Genomic DNA, 23,869 nt, shown 5'->3' on the forward strand with positions numbered 1-23,869 from the left:
TGGAACTATTAATTAAGCTATTCATTAGCGACAAGCCTTCGCTTTCAGCTGCTGGCTGCCCGCCGGCCCGAGGCCCCCGGAACGGAGCGGAACGGAACCTCCGGCGCGGGCTGCGGCGGAGGCGGCGGGCGGCGCACCGGGCGGGCCGGGCCGGGCCCTGCGGGCGGTGGCTGAGGCGGCGGAATGGCGGACAGGCGGCAGCGGGCCCGGGTGCAGGGCGGCTGGGCCGGCGCCCCGGCCGAGCGGCTAGCGGGCACGGCCCGGCTCGCAGGTAACGGCCGGGCGGCGGCGGGCTGCGGCGCGGGGGGGCCCGGCGCCCCGAGGCCGCCACCGCCGGGCTCGCAGGGCCGCGGGCGGGCAGGGGCCCGCCGCCGCGTTTGGGTCAGGTTTCTTTGCGTAGGCCGCAGGTACCTTGTGGCGGTTTCGGAGGCGGGAAAGCGTTGCGCGGTGGGCAGCGGCGGTGGGGAGGGCTGGGGCTGTGCGCGCCGGGCGTTGACACGGAGGGGGGGGTAGTGGTGGTGTCACAGACGCGTTTCATTCCACCTATCCCTGAGGAGGCTTAGACTTTTGCCATCTTTTGAATTATGCAGAGCGAAGACTTCGTCGCTGTTTCAGGCCCATCTCTAAGCCAGTTCGCACGTGTAAATAAAACACATGAAGTGGTGTGCCCGAGCTGCCCTTCCATACTTTCTCCCTGGTTTCAAAATCTGGTCTTATTAAAAGTGTTTTTATCAGAGAAATGTCTTGTTGTTTCTGTCCTGTTTTTGGCTGGGCCACAGTGAGTTCTTGTCCCAGTGGCTGCTGTGTTTGGGATTTAGTATCAGAAGAATGTTAATAACGCTGATGTTTCCAGTTGTTTCTAAGAAATCAAGGACTTTTTTCCATTTCTCGCGTTCAGCCAGTGAGCAGATTTTTTGTTTGTCATTGAATAACAAATATTTGTGAAAAAATTCCAGTTTCTCTGCAATTTTGACTCTTATGTAATGTAGGCTTGGCTGTTCCCTGGAGTCTCTGCCAAGCAGGGGAGAGTACCTCAAAGAACGATTCTTTAAGTTCTTCCAAAGTGTATTTTTTGTTTGGTGAAATTCTATTTCATGTGATTCTCTTTTCTTCTCTCTTTGCTTTAGCACCGAAGGCACTTGTGGCCAGCAGCCTTGCCCCTGCAGGCACCAGACCGGCGTGGGTGAGGGAAGATCAGCCTCACACTCAAAAGCAATTTGTCTTTGAAAAGCCATCAGAGGTAAAAATTACACGGTAACTAGCAGAATCTCATCCTTTATTCAGTTTCAAATGATAAAAATTATCGGACTTTGGGATTATATTCTCATGTTTGAAAACAAATTAGAAACTCCACTGAGCTGAGCTTCGGGCTTTTACCAAGCAGAGTTTACATCTGTCTTGCATGTATGGCAAACAGAAATTTGCGGTCTCTGTTTACCCTCAGACTTTGAGTGTCCATTACGTACCTGTTCGTAACTATTTTTTTCGGAGAGCCGGAAGACTGTGTTCTCCTAAATACTCAGAGTGATGCAATGTCCTAAACGTGATTTGAGCTCTGTTTTCCTCCCTCAGTTGGGGTATCTGTCTTGTTTGTTACAGGGGAAGAACGTGGGATTGGTTTCATAGATGTTGCTTTATGTCCCGTCAGCAGCTGAAGGATGTTGCGCTCTGTGCAGTGGGAGGGCGGTTCCTTTTGGAACTCTCATTGGGGGACAAAAAGTCTTGAACACTTCTTTATAAGCCGGAAGTGTTTGAAAGGCTGTCTGCTTGGCTTGGAAGGATTGGAGATAGTCTGGGAAGATTCTCTTGTCTCTATGGCAGAGCCCTGGTATCTACACAGTACTATGTTCTGACCCTGTTACTTTCTCAGCTCAGTACCTCCTGGCATCTCAGCACTTCACTGAGCTCAGAGAAGAGAAGCATAAACTCCTGATACCACCGGAATGACAGTCCAGGCTCAATTAAACTACTGTGTTTGTGTTTTGGTTTCTGTTTTAACAAAACCCAGCTATCTCAAGCTGTGCAGACAATTTTAAAGTGTCAGTTCCTGCTGTGCCTGGTCTGTGTTGTGTTTTGCTCGTTGTCTGGGGCCTGGGATTTGTTCATATCTCCTATAGTTGCTCTGGATTTTTACTTCCAAATGTAAGGATAGGAATTTTTTTTTGTTATAGTTGGTAAATAGCAACTGGTGTAATAATCCAAATAATTTAGAAATGGATGTCCTTCATGGGGGCAGCTGATTGTTAAAAACCGCCTGCAGAGGTAGCTGCAGTTGAGAGTTGCTGGGGCACGAAGAGAGTGATAGGGCTCTTCCTGCTTACCCACTGTCCAGAGGTGTGTTTTTCTCACTGACGTACGAGTAGGCGCCTATATAGAGTCACCAGAGCTGGCAATTCGTTCTGTTTGGCTGGAGTGTGCCAGGTGCTTAAATGTTTAATATTCACGATGCATTGCCTTGTTACCTTTCAGATGGAGCGCAGAGTTCCTGAGGCTGGTGTGATAGAGTGAGTATAATGCTGGCTTAACTGTCCTTCGTGCGGCTTTTCTGTCTTGTTGGTCAGTGGGAATCTAGCGAGTTCCTTCTCCGCTTCCAACTGCCATGCCTTTGGGAGAAATTTCAGTACAAATGTGGACTTTCATCCCTTTCATCCTGAGTTGAATTTATAATCGGGAGAGTCCAAGTCTGTGTTAACAGTTTTTATAGCTTTGGTGTAGCTGCATAAGCCAGGAAGAATGAACAATTGGACATTCTGGATCAACACCACTGCAAATATGTCTCCTTTGGTTAGCAATGTGCATTTTCCTAGAACAGTCCCTGTGTAAACTATCCTGGAAATTACTTTCTGTTACCCAGCAATGTAGCTGGCATGGCAACTCAAGCAGCACTTCCTTTGAAGGTTCATAAAAGCAGCCACTAGTAAGTGTCATAGTGAAGCTGGGTCTTCATACACTGTGGATCACTTACCCTTTGTGCTGAAGTGGGGGTCTTCTCAGAGTAACCTTGGCATGAGATGTGACAAGGTGTGGTGGTGTATGGTGAAGTTACAGGTTTTGAAAATTGAATTTGCTTCAGTTTGGTCATCTTGGTAGAATTTTCTTACGAAGTGGTTCCTAAGAGGCAAGTTACAGATTCAGCTTTCAACTTGCATTTTTACTTTGGACGCTCTGGGGTTAGTTTTCTGTAGCAACTTCAGATGTGATGTTAGGTGGGTATTCGTGCAGAGCAGGCATAATTCAGATGACATGTTCAGCTGCTGTCCCACTGCTAGCGTGGTAGCAAACAGTTCTGAGTAGAACTGCTTTGTGAGAGGTGTTCTTTGCATATTCTTTATGAATAGTAGTAATAACATCATATCTAGGTATTAAGCAAATTCAGTGTGTTAAGTGTTCTACAAATCAAATAAATAAATACAGAGGAAATAAAACTGTGATGCCGTTCTTGTCACAATAATGTGCCGTAGGTAATACAGCACAGTTTACGCTCTGCTTGTGCAGTATGGAAGAGATCAGAAGTTTCTGTTTATTTAACTTTTTTAAACACAGCACAGCACGAAACACGTTACGTGGTCACCTCTTGAGCTGGTGAAATGTTCTGAGGGAGAAGCAATGATGGAGAGCGATTAACTCCCGGAGTGTTCTAGGCAAAAAGAACAGTACAATGTTTGGATCTAGCTTAGGAGAAAGTGAGATAATAGGTGAAGCAAGCAATTCATACAAGAGTAAATAATACTTCATGACAATGCAACTTGTAACAGGGAAGAAATGTTTACCCTCTGTACCAGCTACAGTCATTAAATACTGCTGATGTACCTGTAACTCCATTCCGCGGTGTCACACAGGCTGATGAACGCTTTGCTGTTAGCAGAATGGTGGCATCGGTCATCTCACTGAAAACTGGATTTTGCATCTTCAGTTACACTCGTGTTCCTTGTGTACCTGTAAATGCAAACGTAACGGTCAGAGTGCAGTCTTATATGGCTGTCTCCTTCAGGTGCCCCACAACATCCCTCGTTTACCTATCTCTAGAGCCTGAAAATGGTGCATTGAGCCTTTGGTGAAATGAGAGCGAGAGGCAGGAAGCACACGCAACCTCATTTTCTTCTGCAGCACCCCTTGTTGCCTTCCTCTGACTCTTTCCAGAATACTGTTGCTTCCCTTAATAGCACAAAGCTTTTTTCTTTTCCTTTTTAAAGAATGCTGTCCCTAGTCCAGGCTGACAGCAGCTCTAGTCCATGCTGCTTGGTGTAAGATAGTTTTTTGTTGTTTGTCCATCTGACGGCTCTGTCCTTTCTCACATCCTCAGCAAGCCTGGTGTGTATGAGCTCAGCAGAGCACCAACTGGCATTTCTAGGTGAGTTGCACATTTTTTGAAACTTGTCGTTTGCTGTTGCAGAACAGCAGGGTGATAATCGGCTTTCTGAAGTTTGGTCTCTGCAGAGTGTTTTGACTCTGGCAGGTGCACATTGCCCTTCCTGTGTATCCTCTGTTTAGCGTACTTCTGGAACTACTTTGAGTATCAGGTAGCAGAGACTTACACAGTTCTGAGCAGCACTGAAGAGAAGAAAAATGAACCTCTTGACATCTAGTGCTTACTGCATCTAGTGTTCTTATCCGGAATAAGGAGAAGGGGCTATGTCTGTTTGTTTCACCATCCAGAGTAAGTTGCTGCTTGAAATTTGGGTCAGTATTCCTGCGTTAGCAAGTGCATGATGTCTGTGCTGTATAGCTAAGGGCTACCAAAAACTTTTAGCTGTAAATTGGACTTGTTTAAAATGCTTTTATTAGATTAATTTAACTTTAGGCAGATTTGGTAACTTTAGGGTTGTCCCTTTTGCTTACATGCTGTGCCTTAATTATTTCAGTTTCAGGATATTTCAAAACAAAACCTGCTTGTTCTGTGATTCCTGCTAACTAAAATGCATTTTATTTTACCTTGCTGACGTAGCTGCAATATCAGTGTGAATTAATTTCTTCTGAATTTGATAGGTTTTATTAATAGTGGAAAAAAATGCCAAGGATATAGTACATTTTTGTGCATTTATTTCAAAGCTTTCATCTTGGTTTCTTCTAAAACTGCAAATAAAGTTTTGTACCAATTTGAAAAGTAAAAACTTTGACCAGCCAGAAAGAGAAAAGGTACGTGACCAGCTGGGTTGTTCTGTCATTTTCTGGACCTTGTTTTCATCATATGTTGCTGGAATATATACATTTCTGCAAAGTTAATAATCGGATTTTGCATCTCTTTTAGTACCTTTACTATGTATGTTCTTATTGTGATGTCTTTGGAGCATTGAATACTTGTGAGAGTACCTCTTGTGAACAGCATTCCAACTTGCGGCCCACCACAGTAGCTGGAATTTTTTGAATGCTGCTGTTAGTACAGTCAAAATATAAAATGTACATATGAAAATATAAAAATGGGAAAGGTTAAATGCTATAGGGTTCTTGTGCTTGGAAAAGAGAGGATAGGATGGCAGCAGTTGCAAAGGACTATCAAGTTCTGACTGGCATGGAGATGGTGAGTAAAGAACAATTATTTACTTACGTTGATTGTAGTGCCGTAATCAGGGCTATGTAATTTGTCAGATGTGAAGTTAATAACAAGCAGAAGGATGCCATTTTTCACACAGTATATGGCTAATTGTGGGACTTGTAGGATATTGTTGGTGGCATACATTTTTATAGGTTTTAAAAAGCAATTAGACATGTTTGGTGGGGGGAAGACTCAGGAGGAGCTCCTGCTGCTCCTCCGGTTCTTCCCTTCACAGCTGCGTTTGGCTGTGGTCAGAAGTAGGATACTGGGCTTTAACTTTTGGTCTGCTGCATTGCAGCTATTCTTATCTCCTTTAGGAATCCTGGAAATTAAAATATTTTGTTAAAGCATATCTAGAAGTGTGTATTACTTCCATCTTTTCTTTATCTTTTTCTTCCTTAGGATTAATTTGGTCCCTGGCTTTATTGACTCAGAACAAGCAGACTGGATGTTTGAACAACTCCTCCAAGACATACCCTGGGGTCAGAGAACTCACATCAGACAGGGTGAGGAGGAGTGTGTAGAACGACTTTTCATGTCATTCCCAGGTCATTTCCATACCAAAAGCCATGCATTGTTTATCATTGTTTTTAATTTTACAGATTACCACTCCTTCACACATTTTCTTCTAGGTTTTCCATGCATCTCTGAAAAGTACTGCTGCTTATTTTTTAATCTCTAGCACTATGTTCCTGTTGCCAATTAAACGAGATCTTTCCAATTTAGAATTCCTTGCCTTAAAAATATTTTGATTTTTACTGCCTCCGGTTCTTTTTCCCACTCTTTTTTAGATTAAGTCTGTGCTCCATCCCTTCATACTGTCTCCTGTTGATGCTGCAAAAGCTGTGTTCTTTGAGGTTTCTATCACCAGAAATATTTTTGTCTGTCTCTCTTAAAATCCCAGCAGAGCATGTTTCTTTTACCTTGTCTTTGCTGATTAGTTCCGGTATGCAGTAAGTGAGGAGGCTGCTATTCTGGATTTGTTCGCTAAGGGGCACCTGTTGTAGCTAAATTTCTCTTCAGGCAGGATGGGATAGAAGATAGGTATATCGGAGTAGGTACTGGACAGGGCTGGAAAATGTCTTCAACATCTGTGTTTATTGGCTTGCAGTAGTGGTATGGTATAATGGAGAAGGTTACCTGTCAAGCATAGGAAATAGCTACTAAGATAGTCTTTTCAGAAGTTGAAACTACTTTTAACTTGATGTTTGCATTACTCCACAGAGCGCACACACATTTGACAAGATATTACTTGTCCAGCCTTGCTACATTCTGCTTCTGTAATGTCCCATTGACACTGCAGTCCTTTCCACTTCATCCTTCCCAGTGGATACATCTTGCAACTTATGCCAGTGTATTGGGCACTGGAACCAGGAGTGTATAAAACAAGCCAGAATTATATATAAAATTTCATTTTCGTTTTGTTGTGTTTAGCTTGTCCAGTCCCTGCCCTGTCTGGCATAGGGATGAGAAAATTGATGTAGTTCCAAGATTTTGGCAAGGTGATTCCTCTTGCAGAGACAGACCTGCTTTTGAATAACATTTCCTCACTTGATTTTGTTATGTAAGGCTGAGGATTTTAAGGGGCTGGTTTTTAACTTTAGGTGAGTGGACAGTCCCTTTTTGATCAAGTTTTTTGGCAGAATTGCATCATCTTTCAATTTTCAAGCCCTGTGATAAGGCAACTGAGATAGTAATCCTGTTTTTCTGTTTTTTAGAAGTATCTTTTGAGGAACCAAGGCTTACCTCCTGGTATGGGGAACTTCCTTACACATACTCCAGGATAACAATGCAGCCAAACCCGAATGTATGTATATGTTTACAGTTTTCTTTTATTATTGGCTACAAAGCAATCCCTTGCAGCTATTGAGACACAAAAATTCCCCTCTATCCTCTTATTTTTTTCTAGAGTTTCTATCAGCATTTCATTTCTGATCAGCAACAGGTTCTGGTCGAATGTAGGCAACTTCATGAAACAAGCATTATGAGTGGATTGACTGAGAAGAGCATGATCTGGTTGCTAAATGTTGGCAAAAGGAAACTCCATCCAGAGCTTAAAGTTCTACTTTTGGGTCACCGTATCTTTGCACAAAATTCTGAATTGTTCTCTGTGACTTACTCTGTCCATCTTCATGTTGGAGATTGTAGTGTACACAGTCATACTGAGTTTTTTGTTGTAAAGATACAGTAACATCAGTTACTGAAGTAGTGACTTTCACAAACACTTAGATTCAAAATGGCTTAAATGAGAATTTAGGCATATTGTTGATGCCTATATGAGTGCCATAAAATTCACACACACAACCTGCCTGCTCACCAACTCCAGATTGTATGATGTAATTTCCCACGCCATTTTGGAAGGCTTAAAAGCCTTCTGACTCCGTGATGTTTTGTTCATGTTCACTCTCTCTCTCTCTGGCTTCCAGCCTGTTGTCCCATCATCCTGTCTCATGGTATTGCTTTGTTTGAAATTTCCATGGCAGTAGCCTGCAGTGTTCTGAACCATAGGTTAAGTTGGACAGCTGAAGGCTGGACAGCGTGAGAGAAGTGTCCGAAGTCCCAGAACTGCCGCCAAAGGGGGGTACCTCCTAGCAAAGCTCCGTTTGGGATAAATGGAAAGGCATTATTTAACCAGATGAGTTGTGAAGATTTTGTAGTCTCAGAAGTACTGTAGTTCAAAAATTGCATAACCTCTGGAATTTGTGGTGGAAAAACAGGCGGGTTTTTTTTCTGATTTGTGGAATATTATTTGAAATCGACTGTTGTAGAAGCTGAATGGCTTTAAGGATTGGAAGTGACCCTCCAGAATTATTCTGCTGTACACTAACAATTTAAATCCAGTTTAGAATTGCCTGTTGTGGAAGCCATTGCTGCTCAGAGGTTGGATAGAGCCTCCATACCCTGAATTCATGGTTTCAGTTCAGTTTGCATAAAGTTCAGAGTTAGCACTCGTTGGGCCACTGGCTTGTTTTTTCTCACCCAAGAGGTACAAGGCCTAAATCAGTTACACATGCTGATCCAGTCTTTTGTCCCTGGATAATTCTGCTGTTTACTCAGAGAAAGAAACTCCAGCAGAAAGTGAGAGGCACTGGCAAACTTGCACAGCTGGGAGCCCACACTGCTGCTGGCTGGAAACTGCCTATAGGCAGGTACCTGGGTAGACTGCACAAGGACTCTCTGACGTTTCACTCAGCTTTGTAGGGGGGAGTTCCTGCAGCCTAGAAGCTGCAGTGGGTGGTGTAAAAAGCACAGTCCTTACCCACAGGTTAGGGTTTATATCACAAAAATATCCTGAGTAAAATGTAATTTAGTGCACAGCTTGGCCAAAACCAGTTACCTGCCTTGAACGCTTGATCTGCAGGAGTAATTAGCTTTGTGCCCCTTCTTTTTTGTTTGGTAAGACTGGGTGTGATTGCAGCACTGGTAGGTATGATCCAGTGCTCCTGCTGAATGAATTTTGGTATTAGCCAAATGTTTTGTTGTAAGCAGTGGTGGAGTTGGCAACATAGTAATCTTTCAACAAAATTGCTTCCTTTGCTGCAGGTTTGTAGTGGGTTTTCCACTGAATTGTAAAATTTCACTGCATGGTAACATTTTTAGGAGTAAATAATTCTGTGATAGGCATTGAAGGAATCTAGTCCTAGTCGGCCACTGAAAAGTGCTTTGAGTAATGCTTGGACTCTTCTGTCTGCATTGCACGACCTGTACCTACTGCACTTTCAGGCAGCCCAGTTACAAACTATAGCTTTTTTTGGGTGGTGTTCCTGATTTCCCTACATGTCGCATAGCTGCAAGCTATGTTTCTGTGTAATTAATTATTCACATGAAGCTTAGTCATTGAAGGGGTGACTTAGCTAGAAATACCCCTAATAGAGGAAGGTGGTGTGTTGAGGCTCCTGCAGTGTAGCCAGTCGGTTAAAAATGCTTTAAAAGTGGGTAAGCATGGAAAGAAGGTGGCACAGACTCAGTTATTAGAGGTGGCTACTAGGAACTAATTCCTTCTGTTTGTGCCTTCTGCCAGTGATGCACTGGGAGATTGGGAATCAGTTCTTTATCCTCTCTTGATCTGTGTTTCTGCTTATATAATGGGCAAAAATTTTCGCCTACATTGCTTTTGCTTTTTTTTTTTATGTACTTAAAAGCATTCTGACAGATGAAAGTCATGATGTAAGATTATAACATTAAATAATGATTCACTGGACTTAGTTGTAATGGAATGTGCAGAGCTGCCGTGGGCTCAGCAAGATATTAGTAAAGGAAAGGATGAAATTAGGGGCCTGTGACACTGGTTTTGCGAACCACTGAAAAGTTACAATGTCGAAGTCAGAACCCCAAGAGCTGGGCTCAACAAGCTGTGCTAACAGAGCGGGGACAGAGGCCCACGCTGTGACAGTGTTAGGCCGACTGTTGTCTCTTGCTCTGTGTCAGCAGCTGCAGGCAGTTGAGAGCGCGTAGTTTAGTCACTGATGCAGCTTTGTGGGTTGCTGTGCCCACCAGCAACAGCCAGGTAACTTGGACATTATCAGGCCCCTGTGTTAAACTGCTCTAGCTTGGCCAAGAGGTTAAAAAAAACAGGTATGCATGGGAGAAGTTGCACACTTTTTGTCTTAGTTAAGAAGTCCCAATGTTTATCCATGGTCATTTCAAGCAGATTTTACTCTGTCTGCTTTGTCACCTTTCAGTTAATTGGGGTGGCTGGCTACATTAGTATGAAAGGCAGGCTGGCTTCATCGTTGTAAGAGATGATTTAATATTGAGCAATAGGTAACAAAGGCGTATTTCACAGAAAACCCGTTCCTCAGCTTTACTAAAAATATAATCACAATTGTTCAGAGGCATTTGTTTGATTTCAAGTTTATTGTGATTAACGTGCAGTATATTTTGTTTTTTATTAGTTTTCCCCTTGTGTCTTTATCTGCTGCTGGCCTGCTCACATTATGTTCACCCTACTCCTGCTGTGCTGATTACAGTGGCATCCTCTGCTGACCATGCTAAAGGAGCGCATTGAAGAGTTCGCGGGCTATACGTTCAACTCTCTGCTCTGCAACCTCTACCGAAATGAGAAGGATAGCGTAGACTGGCACAGTGACGATGAACCATCACTGGGAAAAAATCCTGTCATTGCCTCGCTCAGCTTTGGTGCTTCCCGGACCTTTGAGATGAGGAAGAAGCCCTCCCCTGTGAGTGTTCATATCACATTAGGAGAGTCCTGTAGTTACTAATACATTTAGTGTTTTCTTCCCATTCAGAGAACTTAATTACTAAAAGTGTTTAACAGTAGTTGATGAAAGCACAACTCATTAAGTTCTGTGGAATAGACGTAGGGATCAAGAAATTTGTCACATGGAACGTGACATCTTGAGAGTGGGAATGGGACCACTCTAATAGCGTGCAGCAGCGTAGTACTGCCGTGAAGTGCAACCTGGGCACTCTTCTACCCAAATAAGGGCCCTTCCTGTAACCTGAAATTAAATCAGTAATGGTGGAAGAGAGCTTTCACTGTGTAAATGAACCAAAGAGTTGATACCATTTTCTTAAACTCAGGCAAACATTGCATAGTGCATAGTGTATATGGGATCAAAAGTAGCTCTGACTGCTCTTGTAAGTAAAAATCCTCTTAATAATGTTTGCATTTTGACTTATGTGTGTTCAGATTGAGGGACAGTGAACAGAGGGAAGGAGCTTATTTCTTTGCCATAAAATACCAAACTCTCGCATCATACTTCACAGACTAAACAGAGATCATTACTTTGATAAGGAGGCATGTGTGGAACATCATTTCAGGAATTAGTTGGTGATTCAGTAGTGAATACTCTTTACAGATAAAATGCTGTGCTTGGGAATGCTGCCGTTACAAGCCAACTTAAAACTTAGATTTTGCAGTTTGTATTTATCCAAGTAAAGGAATCACACATTCCTGTGCTGAGAATATGGGCCTCGTGTTAAGGTATCCTGCTTCAGATGTCTCTTCTGCATGAGCATTGTTTGGGAAGAAGTTTGTTGTCTGCTTATGTTGCTATTTATTCTGAATAAGTAATGCAGAAAGCAAAGGTGATGATTATCAGTCAGCCTGTTAGAAAACTGTATGCTGACGTACTGAAGTCTGCCCTTCAAGAGTCACCTTAGGTCACCTAGTCGTGAACAGCAAAGGTCAGAATTTGAACCAGGAAACAAAGAATTTGTATTTTTCGCATGTTCTCTGATTTATAAATTTTTTGTCGTCTGAAGTGAATTTAATCCTGGTCCCTGAGCATGAGAGCACATAACCAGTGCATTATGTCAGTGGGCATAGCATGAGTAAGTATCTTTGATGCTGTGATAACAAAATGTCAGCTGGAAAGTTCATTCCTCTGGGAAACTGTAAATGATGCTTGGATTAATTTCTAGAAGTGCATGTGTTCCCCTTCAATGCATCAGAATCAAAGCCACTTAGATTTCAGTATAAACTTTGCAGCTTCTCTCCTAAAAATCAAACGCAGTTCTTGAGCAAGATGTGGTTTTGGTCTGTTTTTTGTTTTCTGAAAAGACACCCACTATGAGCAAAGGGGGAAATTCAGTCTGTGCCATTCATAATTGGCCACCTTCTTTGATCTGTACTGCACGATTTCTTCCTCCTTCTTCCTGAGATGAATGATTTTCTATAGCTGTATTCCTTAAGCTCTCCTCCTTTTTTGATTCAGTGCCTCTGACCTGATATTTCTGACTAGTGGAGTCTTGCTACTGGTGAAGTGTATTCCTTTTGCAAGTGTGACATACCTGTTTCGAAAGTATGATCCCCATGTGCAGAGTGATCTTTGAATAAGTTGCTATTAACTGCATCCTGTGCCTAAGGGAACTTGTGCTTAATAATTATATGGCACACATTGCATATTCTTTGCACGTTCCCAAAGCCTGCAATTTTCTGAGAGCATCCTATGACACTACACACTTTGCCAGGTGGGAGTTACAAGAGGCTCTGATGGAAATTACAACCTTTCAGGCTGTACCGCAGAAGAAGTAATTTTCATACTCTATTGTAATGTAGCATTGTCTCTTTCATTAAGAGAAAGTTAAAGTTGATCGTAGATATTTGTAGTTTGATCATTACTTTGTTTAAAAGCAAGCTACAGGAAGAGGAATGTAGTCTAGGGAAAAGGGATTCAGGTTAATGGTCATCACAGGCATTAAGGCTCTCGCTGGTTTGTGATCTGCCAGTATCAGTATGTCGGGTTTTCCAGACTTAGTCTTCATTGAGGAGGGAAAAAGAAAGTAAATCCTTTTCCTTCCAAAATTAAGCCTCTTTGAGGGCCAACATTCCAGTATTTCAGATTCTAGAGTTTCAAAGGCCTTCATTTTCCTCTGTTCTTGTAAATGCTTTTAAGTATTTTGAGATGAAAGATGGAAAGATGTAATGAAACTACAAGATGAGAAATACTACGGTAGAAGCTCACTGTGGATAAATGGTACTGGAAAAAAAACTAAGACGGTTGCCTGTGTGTGATCATGTACTGGGTACAAAACAGTACGTACCACAAGTCAGGTAACGTCTTGTAGTGCTACTGAAGAACACTGGATCAGAGACTTCAGAGGCTTCAGTTCATGTTAGTAACTGTACAGATATTTTCCATATTAGATCTTGAAATGTGGCTGAACTTCGTAGAGAATGAAATCCTATTTCTCTAACTGCAAAGAAGACCAGTAATGTTAGTGAGTTGGCTTTTTTTGTGCACGTTTCTGTGAATTTTGACATTTGCTTGGTAGGATTTGGTGGCATTCACATAGCCTACTCTGTCACACAAGGAAATCCTTTTATCCTTTCTCTATGTTTTTCTTTGGCAAAAAATGGAAAAAAAAAAGTTATTTAGGTGCAAGTGGTATTTTTTTTCCTGAAAATTGTTCCAGGGTGAGGGGAAGGAAAGGTTCAGTCCTGTGTTTTTCTTGTTGGTGAGTACTGTACTGGATGAGTAAGTGTACATCATATAATAGATGGTAACGGACTGTAGAGACATGCATAGCCTGTTTGAATCTGCAGCAACAAGCATCCCTTGTGGATAAGTAGAAATAGTTCTTACTCAGCTTTCAGCCCAGTGCATGTAAAAAAGCTACAAATAGATTTCAAGAGTAAATTCCCCACTGGAATTAAGGAGACTTTTCATGGAAATTAAGATGACAGTAGAAACTGTTTTACTTTACCAGCTGGAGTTTTTCAGCATTCCTTCTTCTGTATACTGCCTTTTCTGTTTATTTGGACTAGTTGTGTGATTGTAGCTGATATTTCACCTTTGCTTTAAGTGGTTTCTTGGGTTTTTTGGGTGCCTTGGTACTGCTTTGGTAGTTCAAAGTCTACAGTGAAGTGATCTGGTTTCTTTTATTTTCTACTTCTAGTTCCAGTAAATTACTTTAAACTTTTTCAACTTTCTCTTGCCTCCCTATTCCGCCCCCCATCGTTGTAGCTTCTGCCTACACTGAAACCAAGACATGAATGCTTTGTTTTAGAGCTGTGAGTCATACACAATTCACACACAATCTATTGGTTTAGTCAACAAGTCCTTTCGTGCTTGCCCACAGCATAACTGTCACCACTGCACCACCGTGATCTCCTCCTGTTCTCTGCACAGCCTCAAGGCCCCTGTCCCACTCTTACATGACTTCATTGTTCTGCTCTAGAGGAACTGATTTCCCTGTGTTAGATTGGTCTTTCTGATACAGTCTCACTACCTGTTTTTCTGTTGCTTATCACTGCCCAATTCGGTGAGACAATGCCAGGTTATCTGATTAGCTCTTTCTGGAAGCCAGTGTGAAATGTTAGTTCAAGGGTGAAGGGTGATAGTTAATGTCCCACTAAGCTCCCCCATCCCGCTGCTGCCATAACGACCGTTGGGTGTAGTTGTCCAGCGACCTGCCGGGTGAACAGGTGTGGGTGCCGTAGGGACCATTGGGTGTAGCGTCCAACGACCTGCTGGGTGAACAGGTGTGGGTGCCGTCAGAAATGTTGGGTATAGTTGCCTGACGAACTGCTGTGTGAACAGTGGAAGGAGTTAGAAAGCCAGCTGCCAGGTTGCTCTTCTTCCATCGGTAACCTAGGAAACTGCCGGGTGCTGGGGAAGGGAGGGAGCTTCATGCGCATGATAGATAATAGCAGGATGTTCGTGGTGTTCTCAGAATCAGCCTTCAGATGAGTTAGTCCTTCAAATGTAACACTAAAACATGGTGCGTTTCTTCTGTCCTTGAGCAGCTGTTCTAGCACAAGTTAAAGATCTCTTAGTACTTTTGGAAACAGCAGAAAAATAACCCTTCATGTCCTAGCAGGACTAATTGAATATGAACATGGGAATATATGGAGCACAGTAGAAAAACAGGCTTGGATCAGGATGAGGAAGATTGAACTTTTGGGTTGGTGTGAAGGAGACTCGCAGACAGCAGTGGCTGCCGAGGACGAGGTGTTGTCCACCAGTATTTGCAGGACTTCACAGAATGACAGAATATCCGGGGTTGGAAGGGGCCTCTGTGTGTCATCTAGTCCAACCCCCCTGCCGAAGCAGGGTCTCCTACAGCAGGCTGCACAGGACCTTGTCCAGGCGGGTCTTGAATATCTCCAGAGAAGGAGAATCCACAACCTCCCTGGGCAGCCTGTTCCAGTGCTCCGTCACCCTCAGAGTGAAGAAGTTCTTCCTCATGTTCAGACGGAACTTCCTCTGCTTCAGTTCGTGCCCATTGCCCCTTGTCCTGTTGCTGGGCACCACTGAAAAGATCTTGGCCCCATCCTCCTGACACCCACCCTTCAGATATTTATAGGCATTTATAAGGTCCCCTCTCAGCCTTCTTCAGGCTGAACAAGCCCAGCTCCCTCAGCCTTTCCTCATAGGAGAGATGCTTCAGTCCCCTAATCATCTTTGTAGCCCTCCGCTGGACTCTCTCCAGTAGCTCCTCCTCTTTCTTGAAGTGGGGAGCCCAGAACTGGACACAGTACTCCAGATGGGGCCTCACCAGGGCAGAGTAGAGGGGGAGGAGAACCTCCCTCGACCTACTGGCCACACTCTTCTTGATGCACCCCAGGATCCCATTGGCCTTCTTGGCAGCCAGGGCACACTGCTGGCTCATGGTCAACTTTTCATCCACCAGGACACCCAGGTCCCTCTCCACAGAGCTGCTCTCCAGCAGGTCCGCCCCAAGCCTGTACTGATGCATGGGGTTGTTCCTCCCCAGGTGCAGGACCCTGCACTTGCCCTTGTTGAACTTCATCAGGTTCCTCTGCGCAGGGGATGACTTGAGCAGCTATAGACAAGCAGAGAGGAAAATGCGAGTGCTTTAGAGCTACCTTGCTTGCAGTCTGCTAGGTCAGCTGCAGGAAGACTGAGAGGGTTTAACGATAGTCCTGTGTAGGTGAGCAAGTGGATTACATGAGGAAAGGGCAATATAACTGATATTCGTTCTTACTGAATCCGTAAAGAAGAGAGCTACAATGAGGATTTCATCAGAGTTAGTGAGAATAAATGGGTAAAAATGCGGAAGTGTCGATAAATGAGACCACTTTGTGGAGGAGAGTGTTGCCACAGCTGGTGGTAGAGGAGTAAATTGGAAAAGAGGGATACAAACAAGATGGAAGTCTGGAAAATATGAGATTAGATGTTTTGTAAGGAGAAGTCTCTTGGTAATAGGTAAATAGGTAAAGCAGAAGACTAGAAGCCAGCATTCTCCATGAAGGCTACTGACTTTAGCCTTTGAAAATAATTTTGTCATTTGCATGTGTAACTGCATTATTATTTATACGTTCTTCTGCAGGACGTTTCCATTTACTTTTTCTTATAATGGAAGATGCTTCCACACTATCCAGAACCCATTTCTTACTACTATCTCAATAAACTTGCCTGAGACTTAAGAAAAAAACTTAGGTGATTTATGTAGATCTATACTGGGTTTTTTCTCTTTCTTCGCTTTTTGATTTTGATATCATTTGAGGAATAAAGCCTTGCTGGAGTCCAGGAATACTTACAGATTTCATGTTCACAGCTTCACATCAACTCATGCTGAGCTTCCTCACTTATTAACTATAGTTAGTTGAATTAAGGATAAAAAAAGGTTTTAGCCAGTGTACTTGAACAGTGTATTAAATATGCAACTGAAGATTATGAAAATCCCAATACACTAAGATTCAGAACAGTTGTTTCACTAGACCTCTTCTTGGAAGCAGCTAGTTTTGTAATACGTATATAGAGTTACAAAGTGACCATATAAAAGCTACCTGATGCATTTCTTTCCATGTTTGTTATCAGTATTTTAAAAAAGTCCTTTCTTCCTTAGAAGTCAAGAATAAATTTCCTTCATAAACTTCTTGACCTGCAAAACTCAACTGAGTTTTCTGTATGTCCAAAACCAGCTCTAGGGATAAAGGTTCTGAAGTGAGATTTGGTGGACAGTATTAGTAACGACATGTAAGACAGTAAAAACTTTTTGTCTAACTTTGCCAGCTTTGCAAATCTGATTGACATTAAAATCTCTTTTTCTTAGTAAAACTAAGCTCCAAGATGTCCCGTTTAAAACAGAATGTAACTGCTGCTTTTACATACTGCCTTTTAAAAAGGATGTTTTCTGCTAAATAATTTATCTTAGAAGAATTCCTTTTTAATCAAAGTGAACAAGAGATAAAAATAAGTCCACTGTTGTCCATCCACAAAGTGAAATGATGTAATCCTGTGAAATAGAAACCATGGTATTTCTCTGCTTTTCATCAGCAGTCGTGTTTATAGTACCTGTTGCTGAAATTTTTTCCTTCTTTCCCCTGAAGTTTAAGACAACGTGTCTGGCATTACACCTTACTTATAATAGAGCAAGATAAATGGCTGTTATGGGTTTGCATGGCAAGGTTTTGGTAGTGGGGGGCCTATAGGGGTGGCTTCTGTGAGAAGCTGCCAGAAGCTTCCCCTGTGTCTGATAAAGCCAGTGCCAGCCGGCTCGAAGACCGACCTGCCGCTGGCCAAGGCCGAGCCCATCAGCGATGGTGGTAGCACCTCTGGGATAACATAGGTAAGAAGGGGAAGAGAAAAAAACTGGGCAGTGAGACAGGAGTTAGAGAGAGGAGTGAGATGATGTGAGAGAAACAACTGTGCAGACACCAAGGTCAGTGAAGAAGGAGGGGGGAGGAGGTGCCTGAAATGTCGGAGCAGAGAGCCTTCCCTTGCAACTTGTGATGAAGACCACGGTGAGACAGGTTGTCCCCCTGCAGTCCATGGAGGTCCATGGTGGAGCAGATATCGACCTGTAGCCCATGGAAGGGACCCCATGACGGAGCAGGTGGATGCCTGAATGAAGCTGTGACCTCGTGGGGAGCCCCACGCTGGAGCAGGCTCCTGCCAGGACCTGTGGAGCTCAGTCTCAGTTGTCCTGTATTGTTTCCAGCTTCTTTGTGATCTGCTTCTGTTACAAGTGACAGAAGTTGTGACCTCTCATCTTCCCCATTTTACATGACAAATGTGACAAATGCCACTCTGGTAGTAACAGGTTTTGTTGAGTTTGGATAAATTGCTGCCTGCAGCTAGGCCTGAGATAATTGAGCATTGCCTCCTCCTAGACACTCGGCAAGTGTGATTTTAGGAGTCCACCAGCCACTATAAGAAACTGGAAGAGAAGATACTGCCTAACTAATTAAAAAATAAAAAGTATGAAACATTTGTTTAGCAGCTGTCTAAGATGTATGGTCCCTTACAGGAACACCATTATGCTTTAGAAGCTCAGACCTGGCCTGATTGTTTTTTTCTTATCTCTTTGTAGTAATTGTGTATTTCTGGCTTTTCTTTCAAGAACAACTGATTCGGTGTTCTCTTTGGAAAAAAGCCAGTATCTCTGCTTATAGAGGCAGTGGTACAGTAACAAATACGCATTCAGGCTGTTTGCAATATACTCAGAACCAGGTTAACCCTGTATTTGTACAATGTAGAGACTGAACCTGTCATACTTTTTTTTTTCAGTGGAAGACATTTATTATCCACTTTACACTTTCAAGATATCTGTGGCTTTCTATAACTTACAAATAAAAGACCTCTTAAGTCCCCTCCCTTTCAACACTAATTAAAACATTTCTTTAACTCCCCCTCTCTCTAATATAATCCCTGGATTTTGCAGGTGATTCCCTGTCTGAAACTTCTCTGAATTCCTCATTTCAGAGAGTTGCTTTCCCCTCTTCCTAGACAGCTTGCAAAGCTGACAATAGAGATCTATAAAAAGCAAAATATATGCTGCCATTCTGTATTTGGGGGGCATCCTGGTTTTCCTATTCACATTTCAATACTAAGAAAATAATCAGTGCCGACATTAAGTAGGCAAGATATTAAATGGAAGTTGTTCAAGGTTTGCAGCAATTTATGCTGCAGCTGTTGAAGGCTAAAATCAGCAGATAATAAAGGAGTACATAAACCATTATAATACCTGCCCATGTGGCATTCTGGAAGATAGCTCATGTCAGGCATAGTATGATTTCATGAGGAGGTTACTGTCAAGATTAACAAAGAGAACTGCATTGGCGTGATAGGCTTCCCTGCGCAATTTAACTTAGCAGTGTATTAGTCTGATTTACAATTGGAAGGGATAGTGCAAAGCAATAGAGAGTCGCTGTTCCCACTGATGCAGCATGTGTGAGACCAGTACGGCGGGGCTGCTATGTCCGTTTGCTGTATTTGTGCTTTAAAAGAATTGCATGTAATCTGAAGGCTTAAGAAAAGTTTGCAAATTATTTGTGTTCTAGTTTAGCAATCTGTTTTGGTTAGTGATGATAAAGTTTAAGACAACTTTTTTTACAGGGTACTATAGGAAAAGGAGATTTTTTTTGGAGAGGAAAAGTTCTTCATCTAGCAGATAATACTATACCAACATGCAACATCTAAACCAAGACAAATTCAGAGTAGAAGGAAGATGTGTATTTCCAATGAGGTAGTTAACTTGGAACCAGGGTGGCTATTGCAGAATGTCTCCATGCGGGACTGTTTATTTCAAGAGCGGACGGATGTTTCCAAAAGGTTCGCAGCCTTGCTCCAGAGTTTTGCACTAGGTGTAGGAACTTCTCGTTGAACTTTACTTGTGTTGTACAGGCAGTGAGACACAGTGGCTTCTTTCATCCTTAAAATGCTCAGCTCCTGAACTCTTTATGAAATACAGTAACAGAGAGGTTTAGACTTCTTGACCATGTGAGTGCTTCCTTTGCTCCTCTCCCCTCATGGCTTTTTAGGCTCTGCTGTAGAGGACTGGTTTTCTACCAAATGCACATGCCCACTTCTTCAGTGCCTAATGTTTCTTTTTAGGAAGAGAATGGAGACTATACTTACGTAGAAAGACTAAGAATCCCGCTTGATCATGGGACTCTGCTGATGATGGAGGGAGCTACCCAGGAGGATTGGCAGGTAGGAACCTCCTGGACACCGTCTGTGTGCTTTACTCGTAATGCAGTTTTATAAATATGCATGAGGCACTCCCGTAAAGGTAGGGGATGTTCCGTGCCCAGTGACACAATTGTTTCCCAGCACATTGGTATTGCTTTCTGCCTTAGAATTTCAAAGCACCCACAAAAACAAGGAGTTTTCTTTCAAGTGCTAAGTGATGTAACAGGAGTCAGCTCAGGTGTTCCAGCATTAAAGTTCAGCAATGAATGTTGCAGTCTTTAGCTGAAAGAGCAAAATCAATTTAGGAACTTGGAGTGTGAAAAGGGTGCAACTTAATTTAACAAGTCTACAGTAATCTACAAAGACCTTTTGTTTTCAGTGGCCCTGAGCAGTCAGAACATGAATTTTTTTTTTCCCTACCTAAATGTTTAGAAATGTTAATAACAAGGCATCACAGGAAATGAAATTTTCTTACCTGTATTTTAAATACAAAACCTCATGCTTTTGGTTTGTTGTTTGTTTGTTTGTTTTTCCTAATGCCACTTACAGCATCGGGTGCCGAAGGAGTATCATTCTAGAGATGCACGGATAAACTTGACCTTTAGGATCATTTATCCAGAATCTGATGGAGTTTGGAAGTGAAGAGGTACTGAGGTACTTTGGGCATTGTTGGATATAAACCTGCAGCAGAGCCAGAGTCTCAGATTGCTACAGATTTAAAGGAAGCCTTACCGGAACAGAGTTCTGTGCGATATGTGATGGGGGGAAGAATCAATATGATGAAGATCTTTGAAATCAGAAGCTGCCTGTGTTATGTGGACGGTGCTGTTTTGTTTTCAGAAATGATATGCTATTAGATAATACTAAATCAGGGGCTTTAAATTTCTGAAAAAGCAATGATCGTTCCTAAAAGAACACAAAGCATGTGAAAGATCTGAGAGGTACTGACGGGAGCAGAAAGAGTCAGTGAGCCATTATTTTTGCACCTTCTTTTGTCTCCCCTTTCTCACCCAGTAGTGATCCATGTTCTAAGCAATGACAAGACTGTTTTATGTAAAGCCAGCTCTGTGTGTGCTGTGTGTACAGAAATGAGAAAGCTGCACTTCATGATGATCTCCGAGTGTTACTCATTTCACCAGGGGGTAGTGCATTGCTTTTTATTTGTAGGTTGCAAAGTCTTTTCCAATGAAGCAATCCGTTTCATTATTTATATAACTGCTTGAATTATACTAGTGTCTAGTAGAACAGAGGGTCAAGGCTCCCTTCTGCTGTGCACGCTGTGGTCAGATTTTATCCTGTTTATCCGCGTAGACAAGGCAGACAAAGGAAAGCAACAGAGACACCTTAGTCAGGAGCCTTATCGGCCAGGCCAAAGCTGCCCGTTGCTTGAGTATTAACAGTCCTCCGTCCCTGCTGGCTTAAAACTGTTGCCTCTGCGTCGTAAGCAGGAAAATAGACAGAGAGAGGTGAAAAATACTACTTTCAGAATTTGCTAATAAGTTCTTAGTTTCTTTTTTGTTTTTCTTTTTAGCACAACTAAGTTGTGGCTTCCAGTGATTTCGGGTGGGACAGGAGATTGCAGCATCTCCAAAAATTAGGCTTGTGTTGCCAAATTTGATACCCAGAAGAACTGATACAAAGATTTGGACCCAAATTATTACAATCCCAATGTATGTCCGTTGCAAAGCTACACCAAGCAGAGTGTAGTAGCACCAGGTGCAGCACTGGTTCTGGTGCCTCTGCTCCTAGGTCAGTGCATATTGCATTAAAGAATATTACCTGGAGGGTTGTCTCTGGAACCTCTGCTGTTACCGAGAAGCAGTCAGCAGCTTGGACCTGATTCTAGGTTGACTCGCCGGAATTCTTCAAGTTTGCCTATCCTAGGTACGTCACCTGTTGGTGGGAACCAGGGAGCTGATGACTGCTGTCTGGATGTTAACTCAGGCACGCTGCCTACGTGGTCAAGTTCTCGCTGCAGCTAGAGGGCGTGGCATGTACTGGATCAAAACGCAGGTTTGCTATCTCTTCACTTTCTGCCTGAAGTAGGATCCAAGCAGGGGTAAATACTCTATGCCTTGTAACGTGTTAGCATTGTTAAGCAAGCTACCATCCCTCTGCAGTACAAGCATAAGTTGGTGTTTAGAAAATGTCTATCTTTTCTTAGCCAGCATTTGTTGTAGTTCAAAATTCTTATTTGATGAGAGCAGTCAAGTTATTAATACTCAATTATGCCTGTGTTTTAATATTATTGATGATCTAAAGGACAGGCTGTTGAGCCATTTCAATCCCTGTGCTCTGAAGTAAGGCAGAATCATTTTCTTTGTGTATCAAACAATTCTAGAAGCAGCTTCTCTACCTAAAGCAGCATACAGCTTTTGAAATAGCTTATTCTTCTAAAATGAATGAATGTTACTAGAAAACTTACTTTGTTGTCTAATAATGTCTTCACTTTCATCCCAGCTTGTATAGAACTAGGTTTTTGGAGTATATTTAATGTTAATTACTTGCATTTGAATCTAAGATCTGGGCTCTGTGATGTATCTCGTGAGAATTAGCGTTGAAGGAGGCAGATGCTTACTGTCGTGTTTAGCTCCTTTGGGTAGCTGGAGCTTTGTGCACAGCCCTATGTGCGTGCACAGGTTTGGCAGAACTGGCAGAGAGTGGTTTGTCTTAACCAAGGGCAGCACTCATTTCTCCAGGTATTCTGATGAGTCGACACTTTAGCCTTTATCACTTCAGACAAGCTACATTTATTGACTTTGTTAAGAGCAGTCATGCTGCAGGAGAGAGTAGGAAATGGGAACTAGATGGAAACTTTTAAACGCCCAAACCTCAGCCTGTGGAAACTGCAGCTCCTTTGAATGCACTGAAGCTATGGCACGTAACTGATGGTGGGGCCCTGGAGGCTGATGCTGTTTCGGAAGCACAGTTTTTCGCTTTCTCTGTTTCAATTTATAATGTTAACAAATTGTGGTTTCGTTTCTTTACCTCCTTTGATCTTGGAGAAGACCAAGGTTTCTCCCCAGCAATAAAATGATTTATATGAGAAATGCTGTATGCCGTGGAGATCTCTTGGGCTGATACCTGTTTGTTGCTGGTGTCTGCTGTGTTCTGCTCTCTCTCATGCGTTGACTGTGCTGCTGCTTATACCCAAATCTGGTTAACAGCGGGGAGAAGGCACGTGGCGTTGTTCCTCACCCTGTCCTGAGTGCCCTGGCTGCAAGGGGAACAGTTGGCAGAGAGGTCAAGTTTCTTTGTCAGCTGGGAACTTGTGGGTCCTTCCTTCCTCCCCCCACCTCCTCCCAAAAAAGTCACCTAGCCAGGTGGCAGCGGATGGTAACCTCCTGCCTGCCGGGACAGCAGGAAATGGCTTAGAGCGGAGGAGATGCCAGCCCACATCTCCTCGGGAGATCTTTCTGCAGGGACATTTTTCCTGTGGGTAGAAATTTGCTCCTGAATGCTGCAGGCACTTGTACCGTTCTCAGAACGGATGTGCACAAAAGTGACATTTGAGAAGTCTTGAGCCTGGTCACGTTCTCGTGGCACCTAAAGATTTTTCACTAGAGACCAGGGCAACCTGAAAATTTCTAGTGCTGCTGTTCAGCTGTTTCTGCTATTGGAGTCAAGTGCAGAGGGTAACGTATTTAGAATGGTAAATATGTGGTTAGGTTCCATTCTTAAAGATAGCTGGAGGAGCCTTTCCCCTAGTTATATGTTTTTGAAAACAGTATTTCTAAAAGTGATACCAAAAAGATTTATTTTCCAGTTACAAGGCTTGCTTCCTTCCTAGGACTGTTTTGACAGTACAATATTCCCAGCCAAAAGCTTTTTGAAAAAAAGGTTTAAATTCAGAATTAGTTACAGTAATTTAAAGTAAAATATATTGTTTATCTGAAAACAAAGGTTTATATGTACACAGAGGAGTCAGGGGCGGGGGGCTTGCCTGGGGTTTTTGGTTTTGCTGTTATTGCCAGACTCACTGATCTAA

The 23,869-nt window shown here is 42.8% G+C and overlaps 1 protein-coding gene across 4 annotated transcripts; it reads left to right on the plus strand.

Moving 5' to 3' along the window:
• The first annotated feature begins 156 nt into the window (after positions 1 to 156).
• On the plus strand, positions 157 to 22,931 carry ALKBH3 (alkB homolog 3, alpha-ketoglutarate dependent dioxygenase). Of its 4 annotated transcripts, none has more exons than XM_075425102.1 (10): positions 157 to 271; positions 1,128 to 1,240; positions 2,470 to 2,504; positions 4,304 to 4,351; positions 5,936 to 6,039; positions 7,252 to 7,340; positions 10,504 to 10,713; positions 19,804 to 19,902; positions 20,431 to 20,535; positions 21,766 to 22,931. In XM_075425102.1, exons 1-9 carry the CDS (start codon positions 184 to 186, stop codon positions 20,521 to 20,523), a joined length of 879 nt encoding a protein of 292 aa, XP_075281217.1. In that variant the 5' UTR covers positions 157 to 183; the 3' UTR covers positions 20,524 to 20,535; positions 21,766 to 22,931. The 4 variants fall into 4 exon arrangements, with proteins under 4 accessions (XP_075281217.1, XP_075281218.1, XP_075281216.1 ...); XM_075425103.1 differs by having other exon boundaries at positions 20,431 to 20,527; XM_075425101.1 differs by having other exon boundaries at positions 20,431 to 22,931.
• Positions 22,932 to 23,869: the final 938 nt, after the last annotated feature.

The sequence above is a fragment of the Opisthocomus hoazin genome, chromosome 7 (genome assembly GCF_030867145.1).
Source record: "Opisthocomus hoazin isolate bOpiHoa1 chromosome 7, bOpiHoa1.hap1, whole genome shotgun sequence".
NCBI lineage: Eukaryota > Metazoa > Chordata > Aves > Opisthocomiformes > Opisthocomidae > Opisthocomus > Opisthocomus hoazin.